Raw genomic sequence first — 23,893 nt, 5'->3', positions numbered from 1 at the left:
ACTTTTTATTATTATTATTTCACAGCGGTTAGGGCCTTTGCCTTGCATGTGGCTGACCTGGGTTCGATTCCTCCATCCCTCTTGGAGAGACTGGCAAGCTACCGAGAGTATCCCGCCTGCACAGCAGAGCCTGGCAAACTCCCAGTGGCATATTCAATATGCCAAGAACAGTACCAACAAGTCGCACAATGGAGACGTTACTGGTGCCTGTTCGAGCAGATCAGTGAACAATAGGAGGACAGTGCGACAGTGCTATTATTTTTATTGGTTTTGGGAATCACACCTAGTGATGATCGGGATTTACTCCTGACTCTGTGCTTAGGGTTCACCCCAGGCCGTGCTTGGGGATCTTTATGCAGTGCTGGGGATTGATCCGGGGTCAGCTGCACACAAGGTGACCGCCTTACTCTTTAGCCCCCATGACTGTTTTCAAATGAAGTAGGCTGTAGTGTTCTCCACCTCCAGTCCCTCCTGCTGGGTCTAACTCTGATTTCCATCCTACCTTCCGGAAGCTCTACTACTGACTTATTTTTAACCCTCTGACTAATGACCACTCTGTCTCAAGCAACATTCTTTATACTATAAACCAGTGTGTCAACCTGAGAACTTTCGGGACCAATAAACTCTTCATTGTGGGCTGGATGTACACAGGGGATGAGATTCTATGAGCCCTTATTCTCTACCTACCAGTTACCAGTAGCACCCCCGCCCTAGCCATAACCACAGCGAGGGTCTGCTAACCGTGGGAGAAAGAAGGGGCAATTCTCCCCTGCTTGTCCTACATGGAGAGTTGCTATCTTTTGAAAGACTTGCATTCAAAGGCTGACTTAACAGTTCGCCTACTCTTGAGTGATGGTCAGGCGCCCTTCTCAGGGAATGTGCTTCAGAGCAAGACAGGTTTAAGCAGACTGTGCTTTGATCCCACAGGAGGGTGGCACTGAGGTCTGTGCTGGTACCCCTACTTGCCACGTACTGTTTTGCCCTGGGTAGCTACCTTCTGAGCCCTGTTTCCCCTCTGGCCTCGAAGCCTCCAGGCCTGCCTACCCCTCACTAAGGTGCAGTAAGGTAAGTAATATGCAGTTTGGCTTTTAGTATGACCATGCCAGTGGAAAACACGTGTCACCTGAAGATGTGACTGTTGTCACAATCCAAGCTCTCAAGCTAGGTTCCTAAAAGTCCCGAGAGTGGCTTGCTGCAAAGAGGTGCTGGGGGTTGGTCCAAAGAACCCTGGGGGTTGGAAGAGGACGCTGTCCACTCTGGCTTGAAGCAGAGCCCTGGCTCAGGGACCTACGCACCTTTGTCCCATTCTCAGCCCCTGAGCTGAGTTTGGCCCAGATACTGAAGTCTGCGGACCCCTGACAGCCGTCAGCACCTGGCTCCAGGCTGACAGAGACCATAAAATTTCAATGAATGAGTGTTTCTGTAGGAGGGCTTTTGGTCTGAAAAAGGAAGCTGTTTCTCTAATTTAAGGGGGGAAATGGAACCACCTGGATTAGGTCCCAAGTGTGAAGACTGTGCCCACCCTAGACACCTGTTGTACGGCGCATCGCCCCAAGAACATACTGCACCAAGCGGGGGTGTCACTACCACATGCGAGTGTTCTCCTGAGAGAGGGAGCATGTTGGGATTCTATGCAGCACAGGTGGTGAGAGCTTCCCACGCGATAGGTCCCGTGGAGAGGCCGTGAGAGATGGAGGCAGAGCACACAGGCCTCGGGGCCTGCATCAGCTCCTGGGCCGCTGCAACCACAGCGTCCGCTCTGCAGTACTGACTACGGGCAGTGGTTCCAACCCACCTGGCTGAGGGATGAGTCACGAGAGAAAAAAAGAAGGATCAACAAAATTAAACTCAAGTAAAAGCTAGCGATTCTGTACACAGACCTGGTTCTCTCACTCTAGATCTGTGACTTGGAACATCACCCATAACCAAATAAACGGCCCCTCTTCAGTGAGGCCACGGCTCTCAATTTTGTTGCAGTCCTCACTAGACCCTAACGTCCAGCACCTGGTCTCCTCTTGTTGGTATTATCTAATTTCTTTAGGTGTCTTGAGATGCCACTTTTTTAGAAGCATTTCCTCGTGAGACTTGAAAGGAAATTAGTCTTGGAATGATGGCAAAAGCAGTTTATAATTTAAAACATTTCACTTTTATGAGACTAACATTGATTTGTCATTGTTTCTACTAAATATGGAAAAAAAATGTGCAGCATTTGAGGCAAAGATACATCCAAACGCCTTTAAAAAGGAGTCACCACCAACATTAAGATGGTGATTTCGTTGATTTAATAAACCTCCAGCTGAGAGAGTAAAAGAGACTGCGCCTGCCACAGAGGCAGGGGCGGGGGTTGGGGGAGATGGGAGGGATGCTGGGACCATTGGTGGTGGAGAATGGGCACTGGTGGAGGGATGGGTACTCAATCATTGTATGACTGAAACATAAACACGGAAGTTTGTAAGTATGTAACTATACCTCGCAGTGATTCACTAGAAAAATAAAAAACTAAAAAAAAAAAACCACCTCTAGTTGCAAAAATATCTAGGGAGTAGAATGGAGGGGTGGAAGATGCGGAGGCTGGAGCATCATGTCATGCTGCTGAGGAATCCGAGGGTCCTACCTTCAGGTCACTCATCTTCCTTACTACCCATCAGATACACCCTCCTGTTGATCACCGATTTGCTTGAGCGGGCTCAGTAACGTCTCCATTGGAGACTTTGTTGTTACTGTGTCTGGCATATCGAATACTCTCGGTAGCTTGCCGGGCTCCCCAAGAGGGGCGGAGGAATTGAACTTGGGTCGGCCATGTTGGCCGCTTGTAAGGCAAACGCCCTACCCGCTGTGCTATCGCTCCAGTTTCTGCGAAATTCCACGCTCGGCTCACAATGCCTTGCAGGTCACACAGGGCCCACCTTCTGCCGGTATAAACAGAGCCTGATTGGAAATCAGAGACAGCTGCCCACTCATGGATCATCAGACAGCGTCCGTGCTCCAGAGCAGAGCTGACTTGCTGTGACAAAGTTCTGTACCTCACGAAGCCAAATATATTTATTGGCTAGCCCTCTGTAGAGGTCTCGCCCTCCTCTGGCTTCCACACTTTCCACTCCACTGTAGAATCTGAGTTGTCTGATGTCCCAGAAGATTTGCTGCTAATTTGGGGGGAAGCGGCCCTTCTTGCTGAGATGCAGGGCATGAGAGGGCAGACATCTTCCAGCTCCCAGCTTAGCGCCTGCTCACGAGGGGCGGTGAGTCTGACTGCGAGGAGCCCCCACCACAATGGGGAGGCCTTGGGCAGGAGCACATCTCCTTCCTACTACTAGGCACTAGGTGCTGTGTCATCTGCGCCTCTTTCTACTCGACAGACCTAGGCCTCCGCTCTTCCAAGGAAGACATGAGTGGACGAGAGACAGAGCCTCTGCAGTGAACAGACCCCAACGCTACTCAACTTCACCTCTCAAGTCAGCTGCCCGAGGGACTGAAGCTGGACACCCACATCTCTACCCCGGGGCTGGGAATCAGCCCAGTTTTGCACCTGTTCCTTCTCATTCCCCAGAATCTGAAGTTTAATGCTAATCCTAGCAACTCATCCCTGCTTACCTGGGCCACCCCCCACCCGAAGCCTGGGTCCTCTCACCCTCTTACTCCTCCAGCTCTCAATGGTAAGTGCTCTCAGCTGAAACTCTTAGCAGTCCTATTTTCCAGGAGTTTGGGCAAAGAAACGTCTACAGGGAGCAGGCTGGGATACTCCTGGAGCAGCCTCCTCATGCAGAGGATGAGCCCCTGGAGCCTGAAGATCAATTCTATGTTCACCTGCTTGTCTTTGGAGAAGCCCCATTACTCTAGCCCATTGCCACTATCACCACCTCGTCGGCCTGTCTCCCTCCATTCTTTCCACCCCCATAAACTCTATACAGGAACCAGCATGACCTTTCAGAAAAGTAACTTACTAAGTAAGTTGCTCTCGTGCTAAACTCTAGACTTCCCAGTGCACTAAGAATCAAATCTTCAACCTGGTTGATGAGTCCTGTTCTGATCTAACTGTGCCTGGAACCGCACTCATCATGATCCCTTCTCCCAAGTAAGATGCCCGCCTCAGATGCTTTCTGGATGAATCCAAACAAGCCCCCCCCCCACCGGGGGGCTCTGAGCATGCCTGTCCCATAGCTGAGAAGATTCATTCGTGAATTCTGCATGGTGAGCTCCTTCTCTTTGCAGGCTCTGCTCAAATGTCATTCTTCAATCGTTGGATCTGACACCATACCCAGCCCTGACTCCAGCATTAATGGCTCACTGAAGTTAAACATCTGTTGACTGACATATATTCAAGCTCCTTCCTCTATAACACAGAACTCCAAGAGAGAGAAGTCTGCCTTGATCTACAGTCTATTCCCAGTGCTGGTTTAGTACCCAACACACAGGGGGCCATTTCTTAAGTATCTCTCTGTTCTCTTCAAGTGCAAAAAATCCAACTTTTCCACAGTCACTTCTAAAAGGAACGTCACTATTCCTAAAGGAAACACTTCAAGCAGCTTTAGAAGTGGCCAAGGTTTCCTTCACCCAATTCTGCACAAGGCTAGGCTGTACCTTTCCCCACAGCCAGGACAAGCAGGGCCATCCCCATTGGAAAGCCACACTTCAAAAAATGAGTCCATACCAGCTTTAAGGAGGAATGTAATTGAAAACATGAAAATTTATTCTAAGTTGTATCTTAACATACGAGATCTCAGCTTTAGATGAATTTTAATGTTTACAAGTGCAAAAGCAAATAAATATTTACCAGTTGCTTTTTTTTTGCACTCTTATAACTCCACAACAGCTTAGATGCAAAAAAAAAATTGTTGCTAAACATCTTGTAGTCTGGCAAAAGAAAGAATTTCTTATTAAGAAAACCCCTCACAACAATAACAACCCCCTCATGCTCACAGCTCCTGTGCTGAAACTATCAGGGTGGTTCATTAAGATCTGAGCATATGAGAGTGCAATTCTACTGCCATCATCCTTGATGGGGGGTCCAATCCTCACAGGGGACATGGGTGCTCAGACCAACATGCCGGGGCCTCCCCACTTATAAACTGGGAAATTCACACAATGGTAATCTCTGAATGAAAGCACAATTTCTTGGGTCAAGACCAACTCTCCCTAACTTTGATGCCCTTATTCTTTAAGTTTCAATGTAAATATCATTTTTCCTAACTGACATTTCTTCTTTTTTTCCTTCCTTCTCTCCTTCCTTCTCTCTCTCTCCCTCCCTTCCTTCTTTTCTTTTTGCAGTGCCAGGGATCGAACTCAGGGTCTCACACACACAAAGTGCTCTCCTCTGAGCAACATCCTGGGCTGCAGATTCCTATCTTAGTCAAGATGGATCTCCAGCTTTCTCTCACCCTCTCTCCATCTCCAGCTTTTGTTACCGGGTTCCCTGGATTGCCAGCTACTAGCCACTTTCCAGCCTTAACTTCCTGGTGTGCAGTGTAACTGGGTTCTCCTTCGGGCAGTGAGCCTCAGAAGGTGGCACAGTTCAGGAGGGTCAGCACCCTTCTAAGATTTTGCCAAGAAACACACATCAAGGCCAGATTTATTCCACCAAGAATAAAAGAGCAGAGGCCAGAGAGATAGTAAATGGCGTAACGCACTTGCCTTGCACGTAGCTGACCTAAGTTTGATCCCTAGCATCCCACATGGTCTCGTGAGCACTGCTAGGAGTGATTCCTGAGTGCAGAGCCAGGAGTCACCCCAGCCGTGGCCCCCAAACAAAAACAAGAGAAAACAAAAAGAGCTGATTTTCTGCCTACCCATTCAGACTCACCCTTGCCCATCTGTGACGTGTGTGACTTCATGAATGAATCATGTATCATTTCAGGCATAACAAGCACTTTGTGGGCCTCTGTCCCCAGCCCCCTCCAATTATTCGTCGCAAAGGACCCGACCGTGCCAGCCAGGTGGAACCTCCCGTGAGAACTGGGGCACTTACTTACCTGGGTTAACAGTGATAAACTTGCTATCCTCGGAAAATCGGTCCCCTCGGGATGCAGGCTTTTTAGATGGCATCTCAGGCCTCCTGGGATCACTCCCTTCATAATGTTCCTCTGTGACTGTGGGGGGCACTTGGGTGGCGGAGACGGAATCGGGGTGCAGATTGGGGTGATTATCCCTGGTGTCCTCGGGCTGGTCAGTAGGGCTGGCACTGGGGTCATGCCCAGGTATAGTCTGACGCCCGCCCTCTTGGGCAGTCCTATTGGGAGTCGCGGGGCTGGGGGTGGGCTGGGTTTGGTTCTGCTCCTGGGCCGTGCGCGCCACCCCATTCTTCTCCTTCTTCTCGGAGTCCTTTTCCCCCTCCTCCTCATGCTCCCGCTCCCCATCCTCGCTCTCGCTCTTCTCATCCTTCCCCCCTTCCTCGGCACCCTCGCCATCCTTGGTTGGGGCTGCATCAGCGTCGGAGCTTGGGGCGGCCAAGGCCTCCGTGGTGGCCAGCACAGGCCGGCCTGCCTGTTTGCTGGCCGCAGCGGCTGTGGGCAGGCGGGTGGGCCACACAGTGCTGGGGAAAGAGGAGATGCCACCGCCGCCGAACCCGAGGCCGGCCAGGAGCGTACTGGTGACCACTGAGGCCACGGTCGCTTGGCTGCCGCTGGATGATGGGCCCATGCCGGTTGCCATGGAGACGAAGGAGAAGGGGATGCCAGAGGATGTCCAGGTGGACGAGCCGGAGCTGATGGGGGCCATGTCGGCTGAGGAGGCCGGAGACGCTGTGGGCTGGAAGGAGACATCCAGGCAGATGGGAGGAAAGGGGAAGGGAAGAGAAAGCAGTGAAGCGTCAGTCACGCAAATTGGGGACCACTCTCTCAGGGGGACCTACTCATCCCTCACTTTACGCAAGGGCCCCAGAACTTGGTACAATAAGGTATCTTGGGGCTGGAGCAATAGCACATCGGGTAGAGTGTTTGTCTTGCACGCGGCTGACCCGGATTCCATTCCCAGCATCCTATATGGTCTCCCGAGCAACGCCAGGAGTAATTCCTGAGTGCATGAGTCAGAAGTAACCCCTGTGCATCGCCGGGTGTGACCCAAAAAGAAAAAACAAGCAATAAGCTATCTCAGGCGGCCCCTGGATGGTCAGAACTGGTCTGAGTGGCCTTACAATGAGCTGCGCGTGCACCCAAATCTTCACTGACAAAGTAAACCTGACTTTTCACCATGGTTTCTTAGGAAAAGAGGCCGATCTTTCAAAGGTCGAGGAAATGACCGAGATGGACGAGCACATGCTGGGTACGCTGAAGCCCCACGTTGATCCTGAGCACTGAGCTGGGAACAGCTGCTAACCACCTTGGATGTGGCCAAAAAACCCAACCAAACGAAAAAGAAACAAAAGAGGTGAGAGCAGTAGCTGAGAGGCTAGTGTTCGGATTTAATCCTGGGCACGCATGATCCTCCGTGTGCCAGGACAGTCCACCTCAGCGCCTCCAAACCAAAACAAACAAATAAAACCAAACACATGAAAATCAAAGGGCTGGAGAAATTGTGGAGGTTCTGGCTTTGCCAAGTGGCCAATTCCTCTTGCTTTGCAAGAGTTCAGTCCCTGGCAACTCCATATGTTCCCCTGGGCCATGCAAGGAGTGGTCCCAGAGCAAAGGGCCAGGAGGTTAAATCCTGAACACAGCTGGGTGTGGTCCCAGAGTAACAAGCCAGGAGATAAACTGTGAACACGGCTGGGTGTGGCCCCCAAACCAGAAAAATAAAAACCTTAATTACAAACATTTCCAATAAGTAATGAAACTGGCGGTAATTGAAGGGAGGGCGGTGGAAGGGGCAGGGGGGTCACGCTGCTTCTATGATCTCTGGCCCTGCTAGAGAACACACAGCTTTGCTTGGAGAAAGGCAGAGGACTCTGCTTTCTGCCCTCCGACATACAGGAAGGGAGTGGACAGACTGGAGAGCTTTCTGTCTGCCCAGGTCTGCAGCAGCAGAAGGCAGAGCTCCTGGCACCAGCAGCTTCCAGAACCAGCTTATGGCAGCCCTGCTCGGCCAGGCTCGGTCCCACACAGCTGCTGCATCTGTCAGTCTCTGGGCTGATCCACAGCGAAGCTGTTCCTGTGCGGACAATGGCAACCAGCAGAGATCCAGGGGCAGCATGTGCCAGGATGTGTCACATACCCAGTATGTCGCTACCCACGACCAATGCCCCATTTTCCAGGGGAGGGACCGGGGCACAGAAATGTTGAAGCTGACAGGCCTGGCTGGCTGTGCTCAAAGCTTGGCAAGTTCTGACCACTGCACTGGACAGGGGTTTCGGGGTGAGATGCATCCCTCTCTCTGAGTTACTTACCTTTTAGCTCACAACACAGTGCTCAGAACTGAGAATGGCATCCATGATCTCTACCATCCGAATCAACACAGCCAGAACAAACCTGCTTTCCTAACCGGATCATCAAGGTTTCGTCTGACAGTGAAGGGTGATGAGTAAGCAAGCGCTGAGCTCTGAGCGTGGCTGATGACAGGTCACATAAGCCGAGGCATTTACTCTCTGGGAGGTGCTGGGCACATTAAGGCCCCGGCCTCAGTTTCCTCAGTTGTAAAATGAGAATAAGCACAACAATCTTGTGAGATGCTGGCTGAACTAAATGAAATAATCTGGGCTAGAAAGCCCTAGTAATTTTTAGGCGATTATTGTTAACACTGACGCTGTGATAATATGAGGACTTGAGTTGCTCCAGAAATTTGCAAATCCAAATAGCTCTGTGCAAATGAGAGCCTCTGAATTTAGCATCTGACATAATGAAAGGCCTGAGCCGACGCTCTTACCTTTCTATCCCACAGACAGATAATTAGAAAAACAAAGAATTTTTTTTTTTACCTTGACAAAAATTAATCAGAACCATCAGTACTTTAACTCCAGGGGACAGCTTGTTTTCACAACGAACTTCACTAGAGTGATGGAAATTTGGGGGTCTTTTCACACAAAACAGTTTCACAACATTATACTGCCACCTCGTGGCGATGGTGTAAACTACATGCAGATTAATAACCCAAACCCATGACAAATCATTACCATTTTCTACTTACCACTCCTGTTTTAACAATTCTGGTCCCTTGGAATATTCGCGTGGTATTAGCTGAGAAACAAAGAAATTACATTGTAAAAAATACAGCATTTTTGGGCGGCTGCTTCTTCCAAAATCTTTTCTTAGGGACATAACTCTGAATTACATTTTTCACTAGTCACAGAATGTTATTCCTCTTCAGATATTTTCGGTCAAAACAAAAGTATTTTAGTCATGTTTTCTTACTGAGGTGAAACTTACCTAAAGCAAAAATGTACACAATATTGAAATCTGTGGGCCGGAGTGATAGTACAGTGAGGAGGGCGTTTGCCTTGCAAACCTGGGTTCAATCCCTGGCATCCTTTATGGTCCCATGAGCAATGGCAGGACTAATTAATTCTCGAGTGCAGAGCCAGGAGTAACCTCTGAACATCGTCGGGTATGACCCGAAAAGCCAAAAAATATATACTGAAGTCTCTAGTCTGATTCATTTTTACCTCTACAAATACCAGTGTGTCACCCACAGAGATACGGACATTCTTCAGGACCGGCTTGGCTTACGCCCATCTAGTCAGTAACTGCCCCCACCAGGCCAGAGAGATGCTGCAGGGGTTAAGCAGTGTGCCTTGCATGCAGCTGACCCTGGCTGAATCTCCCCCACTAGAGAGGCATGTTCACCCACGCACCGCCAGCAGTGACTTCTAGGCTCAGAGCCAGGAGTGGCCCAGGGGACCCCAGGTGTTCCTCCAGCCTGCTCCCACACCCACTCCCCCCTTCCCAAAACGGAACCATCAGTATAATTTCTGCTCCAGTTTTGTCCCTTTTGAATGCCATAGAAACGGATTATTATTCCATTGTTCTATGATTATTTCTGCTTATAATTTCTTATCCTCTTGCTGACTATCACATGCAGCTTAAATTTATTATAGATTATATTCAATTAGTAATTTGACTATTCCCCCCCCTCCAAAAAAATCTAAAAAAATGTACTGTGGTCCAACTCTATTTGTAAACTGTTATAACACATTTTAAAGTCTTTTTTTTTAAGGTGGGGTTTCCAAGCTATTTTCAAGAGGTGCCTAAGGAACAACCCCCCCCCCACACACACACACACATACACAGACACACAGACACACACTGAAATCTGGCTCAAGTGAATCAGCATTTGGTCAGGCACATGGTGCTTCTTAGACCCCCTGGAGCTGGAAACCCCCTTTCCAGGCCACCCTGGTGATGCCTGGGGGTGCTTGGGTCTGCCCAGTGATGCTTGGGGGACCATACGGTGCTCAGGCGTAAATGTGGGTCGGACATGTGCCTTAACTTCTGTGTTATCTCCTGGCCCTCAACTGTTTGAAAACCCCCGTAGATACTGCCACTCTTTGGTGGACCCCAAGGTGACAGTGTTAAGTGCAGTAAATCAGGACAAAGAAGACATCACCAGCGTCGGAGAATCAGGGGTGGCCCGAACCTTCCTCCACAAAATAAAAAGAAAAAAGGCAACACTCATCTTGCTTGGAGAAGAATATAAACAACTAGAGGAAATGAACTGGCAAAAGCCAGGGACACTGTGAGACTCAGTGAAAACTCTGGTGGGGAGGGAAGGGAGAATGGCAGGGATGGAAGAGGTGGGAGAGGTATTTTGGGTGGTTCTGGGACTTTGTTGGTGAGTGAGAGGAATCCTGTACACAGAGCAGGGTGAGAGGTGTGCTCCTGAATCTTCCAGACCTGGGACTCAGTCATCCATCAGTAAAAATGGGGGGAAATATATCACCACTGTTGCTTTAAATGGACACACTCTTTTTTTTCTGTGCTTTTGGGGTCACATCCAGCGATGCACAGGGGTTACTCCTGGCTCATGCACTCAGGAATTACTCTAGGCAGTGCTTGAGGGACCATATGGGATGCTTTGAATCGAATCCGGGTCAGCCGTGTGCTGGCAAATGCCCTACCTGCTGTGCTATCGCTCCAGCCCCAAATGGTCACTCTTACTAGGAATCTCCTGATCACCTTCCTGGTATGATTTCTTCTATTTATTGCCATAGTAAAACCATTTAACAAGATTAAAAAAATTTTGTGTGTGTGTGTGTGTGTGTGTTTGGGTCACAACCAGTGGTGCTCAGGGCTTACTTATGGCTCTGTGCTCTAGGATCACTCCTGGAGGAGCTTGGGGGACCATGTGAGGTGCTGAGGATTGAACACAGGCTGGTTGCATGTAAGGCAACCACCTTACCTGTTGTACTATCTCTCCAGACCAACAATATTTTTAAGCTGTGGTAAAACCCATATAATGTACCTTTGCAATGACTCCTAAGAGAATAGCACAAGAACGTTAAGGGTGACCAAGGTCACATTATTGTGTGACGAATGGCTAGAACTTCATTTATGGCTAGAACTTCATCTTGCCCCACGCGCAGAAGCTCTAGACTCACTCAATGTTCACCCCCTGGCCCCCCTTCCTCAGCCCCTGATGATCCTCACAGTCCTTTCTGTGCCTGTCAGTCTAATTAGAGATCCCCACATAAGCGAATCAGCCGTATCTGCCTTTTTGTGACTGGTGAAGTCCACCGGTATCTTAGCTTAATGTCCTCAAGGGTTCATCCAGGTGATGGCATGTGCTAGAATTTCCTTATTCTTTTAAAGTTGGCTGGTATTCTATTGTATGTATTCATCACATTTCACCCGCTCAAAGGGTAGCAGAGTGACTCTCACCGTTTTGCAATTGTGAATAAATAGTAGAACTTACACACACACACACACACACACACACACACACACACACACACACACTGATTCTGGATCAGAGACACAGTACAGGGGTTAAGGCTCTTGCCTTGAATTTAGCTGACTTGGTAGGTCCCTGGCACTGAGCCCCACTAGGAGTGATCCCTAAGTGCAAAGCTAAGAGTAATCCCTGAACACACGCAGGTGTGCCTCAAACCAAAAAAACAAACAAACAAGACCCTTTGAGTTATCTAAAACAACAATACAGTGTACAAACAAAAAAATCTGCTTTCCATACATACAGATGTCCCTGAAGTATAAGCAAAATAGGTGCGCCACACCAAAATCAGAAATGTTTCCAGCTCGGGGTTTTCCTGAACCAGAAGAGGAATACATTTCTGTGGGACCCACAAGCTTCTTTAAGAAAAAGCTTGCTGCCAACACTGCCAGGAGCAGCGTTCATCTAGGACCCCCGATTACCTGATCCTCCTGGGGAAAAAAAAATCCCACTGGGAAAACCTGAGCTCATCTTCCTGCAGGGCCCGTTTAAGGGGGATGGGGTGTCTGCAACCTCCTCCAGGGTGGGCGTGAGCGCCCCAGGTCCCACTGCGGAGCCCTTTCTCCCACGTCCACGTTCCCTGTCTGGTGTCATGGCAGGGGCTGCCCACAACCTGAGATGTTATTTATTCAGTGTGGCTGCAAAGGAAGTGTGCAGTGGAGAATTGGAGTCTATATAAACCCGAGTCAGGTGAAAGAAGGAAAGGAACAGCGAACCACTCTGTCCTGGGATTAAACATGACCTTCCTCCCTCCTTCTGCTGTTCCTGGATCGATGGTGCTGGCCGCAGACAGGCACACGCACTGCCCTGTGTTAAGACAAGCAAGAAGGGGCCCAGGAGACCTCGCTCCCTGCCCTTTAGCCCGGGCTCCAATTAAGGCCGACAAGCTCAGCAGGCACGCCGTCAGCATGTCCGCTTTCTGCAGAACTGCTGCCAGGCTCAGTCTGGGAAGGGGAACGTGCACACCGGGAGTGCTCACTCTGGGTGCCCAGAGCCGCTGGAGTTGAGGAATTGGGAAACGCTCACACCTGAGTTTCCAGGGCCAGCGAGAAGACAGAGAGTAGGGTGCTCGCCTGGTACTGTGTGCCGGAATCCCTTATAGTCTTCTGAGGCCCCCAGGAGGGATCCCTAAGTACAGAGCCCAGAAGAAGCCCTGAGCACCGCCCGGTGCAGCCCCCAAGCAAAAACACCTGAGCCCTCGCGAAACTCTTGCTGAGAAGAAGCACGAGGATGCAGGTGAGTTTCTCAGCTGTATTCAGAGCCCCGGTGACTTTGTCTCTGCTTAAAACCCCTTCTGTTCATCTGCCTTCCTAGTCCTATAGAGCACCTTGGGGATGTGATCCTATGTCCAGAAATCACGGTTGCTAATAGATCTTACTTAATATGTCCATTCAAAAAGCACATCCAGGGGCTGGAGCAGTAGCACAACGGGTAGGGTAAAACATGTCTTGCACGCAGCCAACCCTGGTTTGATTTCCAGCATTCCATATGGTCCCTTGAGCACTGCCAGGAGTAACCCCTGTGCATCGCTGGGTGTGACCCAAAAAGGAAAAAAAAAAAGGCACATCCGTCGCTGCTGAATTCCAAGTTTATTTGTGTATAATATTTGGATGACAATATTTGAACATAATTCCCCCCCCCCTATTTTATGCATTTCTTCAAAACCACTTGTAGGGGGGAAACTTTGCCAGGTGCTCAGTGGAGTTGTGACTGAAGGGAAAAGAATCAGAACTCTTATCTTGTTTTTTGTTTTTCCCTTGGGTCCCACTTGGTGGTGCTCAGGGTGAATTCTGGCTCTGTGCTCAGGGATCACCGCAGGCCACTACTGGGCGACACCAGCATGCTGGGGATCAACCCCACGCTGGCTGAACGCAGAGCAGCGCCTTCGCCATGGGACGGTCTCCAGTCTCCAAAACCATTACTTTCCAGGACCTCTAAGAACAGCAAAAAAGGCACTGAACACTCAGCCATCAATCTTTTCCACCCATTTATTACAAATAGAGTAGAACATAATATTGACTCTGTAGGGGTAACGGTGGGCTTGCTACTGTGCATAACTCATTGGGCTTTGGAACAAGCAAACCAGACTCAACTCAGAACTAATTTAGAACCTGATTTCCCCCATCTCAGATTCCAGAGCTGGGACACCATCGCGCCATCTGTGAAACACTCCCAGCTGCCAAGGCGGTAGGCTCAGGTGCGGTAACCGGTGTGCAACTGTAATTGTGAGCCACTCTCCAGGTGCCGCTTGCTACTCTTACTATCATTCCTCCATGCCAGGGAAGGGAAATGCAACATTTTTGGGCATGTGATCTTGAACAGGAGTGTTGGTGGTGTACTTCCTGCACTAGAGGGAATGCCGCAGGAAGCTTGCCCAGGCTCTCGAACCCTGTGTCGAAATTATCTAGTCACGCAGAACAAGGCTGCCATGGAATTCTTTCATCATTGCTGGGCGCCCTTTCACCTCTTCAGTCCTGTTAGTTGATGGATCCCAATTTTGGCCTTGACCACTCCTCCACTGAGGGGAGCGGCAGATTGGGCTTTTGTCTCCATGATGCCCCTGGCAGCTGCAGGGAAGATGCCAGTAGCGACCACAGGAAGGAATGAAGGGCCATGCCCTTTTGTGGGCATCAGGGCACAAGTGCCAGTAGGGACTTGAGGCAGACTGGTGCCTCCCTCAGCACAGTTGGCAGACAAAGGAGTCACTGGCCATTTCCATTAAGTCATGATGGCCGGAGAGCTTAAATATTCTGGGCTTTCCATTTCTTTTTTTTCTGCAGAGAAGGCCTTTTTGAATTGCAATATATTATAAACATTTAATTTTTCAAAGTCTATTCAGAAGGCTGCCGGTTCAGGGGGGTCTATTAATCAGGAAAGGCAGTTCTGCAGATTCCCGGATCTTGGGGGAGCCCATGAGAGGCCCTAATCATGATTTATGTGACCATAGTGCCAACCCCCACCTTGCCTCAGCAAGCTCCCTCTCCGGTGTCCACGCTCTCTCCCCCAGTCAGGCAGGCACCTAGCTGGGCCTGAGGCCTCTCAGCACAGGCTAACTGGACAAAGCATTCAAGGCACAGGGGAACCCAGAGAGCAGGGGTTCTCTGGGAAATTAACATAGCCATATTATTCTCCACGTATTCAAATAAAGGATGAGCTCCATGTGAATATTAGCAAAAGAATATTTAAATACGAAATGCAAACTCATAAGCCAAAGGGAGTCCTGGGAGAAAATCTAGGCTACGGGGCTCCTAAACGCAGGCTTCAATACTTATTACCAGACACACGACAGAGGACGAGCAGGATATTTTTCACCAGAGCCAGGCATAATGATAATTACTTGAAGCCCATCATTCCGCAGGGTCCTCAGAGGTCGGTACTATCAAGGCTCGGGCAGTTGGGTTCAGGAGCTGTGGCTCAGGTCAGTGAACATGATCAGTTTTCTCACACTAACTCAAACCTGGGTCCTCATTCCAGGCCCCCAGACCTAAACCTTTCACATTATCCACATAGATGCCGCTCACCCGAGGCCCTCTCGTGAAATCTCACATTCCTGGGTTCTGACCCCCACAACCTCCATTCCGACTCCAGGCAATGAGGATGCAGGTTTCAGACCTCTACCAGGCCACCCCTGAAGTGGTGGTATGCAAAATTTTGATAGGGAAAAGGTCAAAAGACTTCATCAGAAACCTGATTCAGGGGCTGGAGTGACAATACAGTGAGTGGGGCCTTTGTCTCACATGTAGTTGACCTGGATTTGATCCCTGGCATCCCCTATCCCCTGAGCACCACCAGGAGTAATTGCAGAGTCCAAACCCTGAGCATAGCAGAGTATGACACCCCCCCTCCCCTCAAAAAAATAAAAAAAAAAACCCAAAACACCCAAACGACCAACCAAAAAAACAAAATACTGCCTCAAAGGGCTTGAGGTGGGACTGGAGAAGTAGTCCAGTGAGTATGGTGTTTTACATACAGTCAACCGGGTTTGGCCCTAGATACTACACATGGTCCTGCTGGGAGTGACACCTGAGTGAAAAGTCAGGATCCCTGAGCACTGCGAGGTACGTCCACAAAGCCAAAACCATAACCAAAAACAGAGGGCTAGGAAGATAGGACAAAGGCTAGAATACATGCGTTTCCTGATGGAAGCCTAGGTTTGAGTCTGGGAAGCATATATTCCCCTGAGCATATGGGGTAGGGCCCCCCAAACAAACAAACAAACAACAACAACAACAAAAACTGAGAAGGGAGTACTTTATTGTGGCAAAACTGAGCCAAATAGCCCTGTTTTATCTCCACATTGGTCCAAGGGCAAATGGCAAACTGAACTTCAGCTGTGTGTGTGTGTGTGTGTGTGTGTGAGTGAGAGAGAGAGGCTGGGTGTCTTTGTGTGTGTGTGTGTGTGTGTGTGTGTGTGTGTGTGTGTGAGGCTGGGTGTCTTTGTGTGTGTGTGTGTGTGTGTGTGAGAGAGGCTGGGTGTCTTCCTGTATATGTGTGTGTGTGTGTGTGTGTGTGAGGCTGGGTGTCTTTGTGTGTGTGTGTGTGTGTGTGTGTGTGTGTGAGGCTGGGTGTCTTTCTGTATGTGTGTGTGTGTGTGTGTGTGTGTGAGGCTGGGTGTCTTTCTGTGTGTGTGTGTGTGTGTGTGTGTGTGTGTGTGTGAGGCTGGGTGTCTTCCTGTATATGTGTGTGTGCGTGTGTGTGTGCATGCGTGCACATACACACACGCCACACCCTATGATGCTCAAAATTTACTCCTGGCTCTTCACTCAGGGAATCACTCCTGTGACCCTAGTAGGAACGAATGGGGTGCCAGGGATGAAAGCCAGGTGCAAGGCAAGTGCCCTACCTATTGTACTATCTCTGGTCTCGGCTATCTGTCTTTGTAAATAAAGTTTTATTAAAACCAGGACTAGGATTAGGTTGCAGCAAATAAGACATAGCAGAATCTGCCTTTATTTAAAATTCTGATACTTTGTTCCTTCAATTTTTACTTTAAAAAAAATCCCGTGAAAATATTCTGTATCTTGATGACTAAATTCTTTTGGCACCCCTTTAAATTCAGTTTCAGGGGGAATACTTAGTTCTGGTTCCGGTCCTTTGTACTAGTTCCTAAGCAGCGGGAGCTGATCTTCCTAAGGTCTGAATCTTAGGCAGCCCAAGGATCCTGCCAGCAGGGGCCAGCTTGCAAGATTTGCAATAAAAGGCAGATCTGTCTAGGTACCTTCCAGAAGTTCTTGGATGTCCCAGAAATTCAAAGAGGACATCTGACACTAAGGCCTAGAGAGGATTTTATGACTTGACAAAGCATTAAATATCAGATGCATAAAAGGTCCAAATAATCGGGGGCTCGGTAGGTAGCACAGGGATCAAGGTGTAAGCCCAAGGCCAATCTGATTTCCAGTAGCACCAGTAAGTGTGGCCCTGTTAGTTCCTGGTTCTATAGGACCTGAGTGCACTCATTCTCAGGTCCTAGCACCAAACACCGGCCCAGCTGGCCACAAAAAGCCAGGAGATGTCCCTGGGCTTCCTTAGGAAATTGAAAAAAAAAAAGAGGGGAGCAACACCTTGCCTTTCGTCCTCCCCTCTTCTGGTCTAGGAAACCCTTCAACCTCAGGTCTCCCTTCCTGAGGCTTTTCAAGCATCCTTTTACCCCCACACTGATTCTGAGGCTGGGCTTGTCTGGGTTTTGTACGAGCACCTGAACAGGCAAGAAGGGTTTAAAGTATCAAAGTGGGGTTCAGGGCAGCCAAGCCGGACCCAAAGGGAAACCAGCCTCACCTTGGAAGAGCATCGTCTGGCTGAAGTCGCTGCGCATGTCGTTCCGGCACACAGCCTGGACGCGGAAGAGGTAAAGGCTATCGGGTGAGACATGGCTAATGGTGGCTTTCTGTGGGCGGAGAAAAAAAAGAAGCGGTGAGTTCTGAAGCTTGGCACATACTTAGCTTATAACGGCAAACCTAGAGTGTCTGACAGGTTCTGGGGACCTTGGTAACATCTAACAGTCTATCTCCCCATCAGTGGGCTCGCTTTGAAAAGAAAACGCGCTCAGGACTGACCCTGTTCACATCACTGAAGCATATAGGAGAGGGGAATTAACAAACCGGTCAATGCATGCTCCTGACCCTGCCCTGGCCCGTGTCTCCTCTACGCTCATCAGGCTGGGCCTTGTTTTCCAAACTACTCTACCTTGAAAAGGTTAATTATCTCCGTAGCTTCTGAAATTCTCACTAGACTAAATTTCCAGGGTGAGACAGTTGAGGGTTTCAATGATTTAAAAAAATAATAATAATAATCTCTGCCTGTTTCTTTGCAACATAAAGTCCTCTCTGTGTCTTAAACCATTTGCTGGGTGCTGTGGGGCATGAGCTGGTGACCGGTTGGCTACCAGTGACGTGTCGTAAAACCCAGCCTTGACACAGACACTTCCCAGCTGTGTGACTTTGTGCCAGTTTATTCCATGACTTTCAGCCTCTGCTTCCTTCATTTCTAAAACAGGATTTCGGGGAACCCCTACTTCCCACGGTGCTCATGAGAACTAGCTAACAAAGGACGAGAAAGCCTCCTTCACATGCAGCCCACAGCTTGCAACAGGAAGAATGCTGCACCCCATGGCCAAAGCAGGCCCTCGGTCTGCTTTTGTAAATAAAGTTTTATTGGGCCAGAGCCTTGCCTACCCACCGACATGGTGTTTAAAGAGTGTCTGCCCTCCAAGAGTAGAGCAGTCCACCTAGCAACCTTAGTGAAAAAGCCTGAAATCTTTACGATCTGGCCCTTTCTAGAAAGAATCCACCCATCCCTAGCCAAATGGCCACCCGCCTCATCCAGATATTCATTCCTCCCTGCTTGATTCCCGGAGCCTTTCAAAAGGAGAAAATGGAGAAGCACTAACAAGCGGAGAGAACTTGCTTGGTGAAGAGACAACAAAAGGCACTGATTTTCAAAGCCTTCCTAATGGATGGAGTGTCTTGTCATTGAAATGTGGGTTCCTGGCCATGGCAGCAGCTCAATGTGCTTGAACCCAGTGGGCGCTCCCTACAGAGCTGCTGCAAACCTCTGTGCAGGTATTGAAATGTTACTATATGACACAAGCTGCTCCTGCCAGGGAGAGTGGCCTCCTGGTGGGGGGCCGAGACCAGGTCATTTACTGTCTGCCACCTCACTGAGCATCTCTGGAAAGGGTGGGGATCCCACTGGCCACCCCCCAGGCTTGCCCTAAAGACATGAAAGAGGCCCGGGTTGCTGGGTAAAGCAAGACAACTGTGATGTTTTATAGAGATTTCTGGGCTGCAAGTTAAGAGAACAGCTTGGTTGCCACTAAGTCAGCACTCCTGACTTCTTGAGGAATTAAGAAAATTAATTTTGTGTGTCCCCAAAGAAAATTACCAACCCTAAAAATTCTTATAAAACAGAACTTGCTGTCAAAGCATGTTTTTCTCTTCATCTCTCTCTTTCTTCAGAAACTAATTTATGCCTCATTCTCTAAACCTCTGACCCCATCTTCTGTTCAGAGCAAAATCTTCCCTCCATCTAGGCAGGGATTTATTAGAATTCACTCCAAGCCGGTATCTATTCATCTTTGCATGTTTAATTATTTTCCACTTAGAACAAGAGACCGCCTAAGCGTCTAGATCGTTTCTGCTGATTAATGCAAGCCATCCTGACTTCAGAAAGAGGAAAAAATCCCTTACGGACTTCCAATAGCGACAAGAGAAAGGTGGAAATACATCATAACCTTGGGTGCCTTTCAAAAGCCGCCTCTCTGATTTCATGAAGCTCATCATTCCCTAACGTGGCCCAGATAACAATGTCTAGTGGGAAAATTGAACATATAAATGGAAATGAAGTAAAAGAACCTTCATCTGAAGGAAGAGGGAAAAATAATCCTGTAACTGATTGAATGGGCCATTGGAGCTCCACTGGGAGAAACCAAGGGGGAACCACTGTTAGGAATCCTACTGTAAATATTGTTTATGTCAACTATATTTCTAGTACTCTATCGTGCTTTTCACGTGTTCAGACAATCACAGGTCTCCTTTTTCAAAAACTGTCCTCTGATGAAATAATGCACACAGCGCTTTCGGCCCAAACATGTGTCTTTGTGTTTCTATGCAAAAATTGAGACCAGGGCTTGTTGGAGGGTTTGCTTTCAGAGGCGATGAGGATGGCTTCTACCAATGTCGGTTCTCAAGGACTGTGTTGTTGGCTGTCCACTGTAAATCTGGGATGACAACATGAAGTGGGGGTGTGAAGCTGAAAGTCTGATGCTGTAGTGTGTGAGAAGGGTGGTGGGAGCCATGGCCCTATGGGCAAGACAACCATGGGGAAGTGGGGGGGGGAGAGGGAGGAGGAGAAGGGGAGGGAAGGGGGAGGGGGGGAGGAGGGGAAGGGAGAGGGAGAGGGAGAGGGGAGGGGGAGGGGGAGGGGGAGGAGGAGGGAAAAGTCAAACAGTAGCATCTACAGTGCTGATTGCAAGCCAGAGCCCACCGTGCATTTTAGGACTAATTTTATATTTACAATGATTCTATTATATGACTTTGGGGAGGATGGCTATTATTTTACCGATGAAAGGAGGAGTCATCTTGAAGGGCCTAACTATAGAGAAATTCCTTTTCATGGTGGCATGGCTGTCAGGGCTGGGACGGGATTGGGGGCCCTAGCTAAGCACACACTGGCCCCAGGCGACTGGGTCCGACCGAAGGCAGAGCCCATGGGTGTGTGTGTGGGGGTGGGGGTGGGGGGGAGGCTCTCTGCAAACAGGGAGCTTTTACCAAGTCTTTGTCGCTGTCCTTGGTAAACGTTTTCTCCTTCTCATCCTCATTCTTGGTCCAGCTGTAGGAGATCATGTAGTTCATGATGGGAGGGTGATAGATGGTCTCCGGCTGGCTCCAGGAGACCTGCAGCGCGGTCTGGTTCAGAGGCTGCACCTTCATGTGGATGGGTGGCGAGCTGCAGACTGAACACAGACGGGGCCGGGTCAGGGGGGCTCAGCACAACACACATGCACGACCATCCTCCCCTGTGCTTTCCGAGTCTGGCACAAGAAACTCCCTTCACGGAGATCTTCCTGCTGTTAACCTTCACCCGGGCTGGAGCGATAGCACAGCGGTAGGGCATTCGCCTTACAAGCGGCCAACATGGCCGACCCGAGTTCGATTCCTCCGCCCCTCTCGGAGAGCCCGGCAAGCTACCGAGAGTATTCGATATGCCAGACACAGTAACAACAAAGTCTCCAATGGAGACGTTACTGGGCCCGCTCGAGCAAATCGACGATCAACGGGAGGGCCTTTATTATATTATAACCTTCACCCATCTGATCAGCTCTGCTTCCCTCCCTCCCTCCTACACACACACACACACACACACACACACACACACACACGAGTTTTTCTGTGGAATCACTGAAAGGAACTTGCAGATGTCTTTCTCCTTTTTAGCTTTGGGGCCAAACCTAAGGATCACACAGTGCTCTTTGCACCCCTTCTTCCTTGGCTCAAACTTTGGTATCCTCTCCTCTCACCTGCCCTTCCCACACCATTGGGTCCCCCTCAAGAGGCAATTCCTGAGTCCAATCCTCCCCCTCGTGGGTGTGGGAAATAACCTGGTCTCTCTCCGGGTCTCTCACATGATGTACAGCCTGTGCTCCAGCCCCATGAGCGATCTCCTGGCCCAAATCACAGAAATCTTGACATTTGGTTCCCAATTACTGCGCCTGCACCCATGGAGAAAAGGGGCGCCCCCCTGCAGAGCTGCGGTGGATGGAATGGAAGGCGTGGCAGGCCTGACTGAACACTTCGTTCAGATGCTCCGCCCTGGTCGCCTGTGTCAGGGAATTTGGAAGCAGGGGCTGTCAGCGGCAATCAAGCATCACTGTCCTTATAAAAGAGACCGCCGGGATTTCCCTCATCCCTTCTGCCTTCTGGAGACAGTGAAGAAGAGATGACAATGAAGCGGGCCCTCTCGCCGGCCCTTCATCTGCCCATGCTTTGCCTGTGCACGTCCTGACTTCCAGAAGTAAGCGAGAAGGAACTTTCTTTTGCTTCTGAGTCACCCATGGTCGTGATAAGCTTGTAAGCAAAGACAACACAGCTGTCTTTTAAAAAATACTGAAAAATATTTCGGGTTGGGGCTGGGGAGGTGGTTCCAAGGGCTGGCGCACAGGCTTCATGTGGGGGAGGAGCAGGGTCAGCACCACGGACTCCCTCGGGACTGCTGGGAACAGCCCTCAAACAGAAGACCAAGACAGCAAGCAGAGGGAAAAGAAGAGGGACCATAAAATAGATCAGAGAAGAGGAAAAGGGGAAAAACAAAAGGAACGCAAGCCAAGGCAAAAAATTAACCACAACTTTCTGTAGGCCGAAGTCCTGGATGTCCCTTCCCTGAGGGAAAGCCGGGCTGACGGGCCTTGTCCAGGGCTGCTGGCCGTGCATGGTGGCCGTGTGGGCCAGTCCCACTCCACAGCACCAAGAGGTCAGGTTGGCCTTTCACTGGACCTTCTGAGCCTGCAAGCAAGCTCACTCTCCACCAGTGGCTGGGACTCTCACCCCCAAGGGGCAAACAGCGGAGAGTCTCATATCTCCATCTTTCACGGGCGCCTCTTCCATCAGACTGTGGGTGCCTCTCCAGTCAGATTGTGTTCTGCTGTGATGGCGGCTGCTCTCGGGAAGAAAGCATCGGTGGCCTCAATCCATGAGATGCCCACAGCTCTGCCCCTCTAGACTGGGACACTGAAACAGTCTCCAGCTTATCTCCTGAGATGTCTCTGCCAGGCAGATGGTGACCCGCCAAAGGGAGCCCCTTCGGAGCCGGCACTGCCCACTGGGACAGGCTGAGGGGCTGGGCAGAGATTCCAGACTATCTCCCACACCCACGAGGGGAGGACTGGACTCAGAAACTGCCTCTTGAGGGGGGCCCAATGGTGTGAGAAGAGCAGGTGAGGGGAGAGTAACTGAGTTTGAGGCAAGGAAAGAAGGGGTGCATAGGGCAGAGTCACAGAGACAGAGATTCTGGGGAAGCTGGAGGAGGAAAAAGAAAGCCAGTGGGGCTGGATGCCCGCCCACAGGGGCCAGGCAAGTGAGTGTCCAGTGGGACAGGGAGATGCCTCGGGACCCAGATTTAAAAAAAAAAAAGTCTGTTCTGGGGGCTGGAGCGATAGCACAGCAGGTAGGGCATTTGCCTTGCACACGGCTGACCTGGGTTCAATTCCCAGCATCCCATATGGTCCCCTGAGAACCACTAGGAGTAATTCCTGAGTGCATGAGCCAGGATTAGTAACCCTTGAGCATTGCCGGGTGTGATCCAAATAAAAAAGTCTGGTCTGAAGCGCCATAGATGCTCAGAAGCCCAGGGAAAACCTGAGCTGGGGAGTGCCAAGTGCAGACCTGCCCTTCCCACAATCCTCGAGTGGGGAGAAGCACCAGGATGAGCAGGTGTGTGTGTGTGTGGGGGGGGGGTTGGCTGAAGGGAAGGCTTCAGGTGGGGGTGAGGCTGTCCACACAGGTACTGACCTGAGTGAGGACAGGAGGAAAGCGGGCTGGAGTGATGGATCAGCACGCAGCCTACCACGGGCACCCCATATAGTTCCCTGATTCTCACCAGGAGCGATCTCTGAGCACTGAGTCAGGAGTAAGTCCTAAGCAGTCCTCCCCTGGGCTGGGCGAGGCACGGAGTGAGGGACCCGAAAGTCCTGGGACGAGGCTGGGGAGGGGTATGGAAGAAAATGGCAGCATTGATGGAGATCAGCCGGGGTACCATGGCTTGGAACCGCCTCCCCCCACCCCTGTCCCCAAACTACATGCCCAGGGGCCCGGCAGGCACCCGATTCTCCGGGAGCCCCAACTCCAGCTCGGGGGAGAGCACAGAGCCAGCTGCCGGCCTGCTGCTGCAAGAGAAGCTGCGATCGGTTTTGACAGGGTGACATCCTTTTGCTCTTCAACTGCCAAACCGCGCTTCAGCGGGGGACACGGGCTCTGTGTGCCTGAGACAGGAGGAAGGGATAAATTAAGGAGGCATTCCCACTCTCCGGGAGGGAGGCACGGGTGCAGCCTGCACCGCCAGAGCCCGAGTATCAGAGAGGCTGCCACGCAGCGGATTG

The 23,893-nt window shown here is 50.2% G+C and overlaps 1 protein-coding gene across 3 annotated transcripts in view; it reads right to left on the bottom strand.

Moving 5' to 3' along the window:
* Positions 1–23,893, bottom strand: part of PTPRG (protein tyrosine phosphatase receptor type G) — an 822,933-nt gene that overhangs the window by 94,681 nt on the left and 704,359 nt on the right. For all 3 annotated transcript variants that reach the window (XM_056129040.1, XM_056129043.1, XM_056129042.1), the window contains exons 9-12: positions 20,571–20,755; positions 17,581–17,689; positions 9,049–9,098; positions 5,967–6,741 (exon numbers count right to left, since the gene is read on the bottom strand). In XM_056129040.1, coding sequence (XP_055985015.1) covers positions 5,967–6,741; positions 9,049–9,098; positions 17,581–17,689; positions 20,571–20,755 — 1,119 coding nt within the window. The remainder of the gene's footprint in view (positions 1–5,966; positions 6,742–9,048; positions 9,099–17,580; positions 17,690–20,570; positions 20,756–23,893) is intronic.

Source organism: Sorex fumeus, unplaced genomic scaffold, assembly GCF_029834395.1.
Source record: "Sorex fumeus unplaced genomic scaffold, SorFum_2.1 ptg000072l, whole genome shotgun sequence".
Lineage (NCBI taxonomy): Eukaryota > Metazoa > Chordata > Mammalia > Eulipotyphla > Soricidae > Sorex > Sorex fumeus.
Note: the sequence above shows the minus strand (reverse complement) of the source record. Positions and strands in the feature narration are given on the sequence as shown.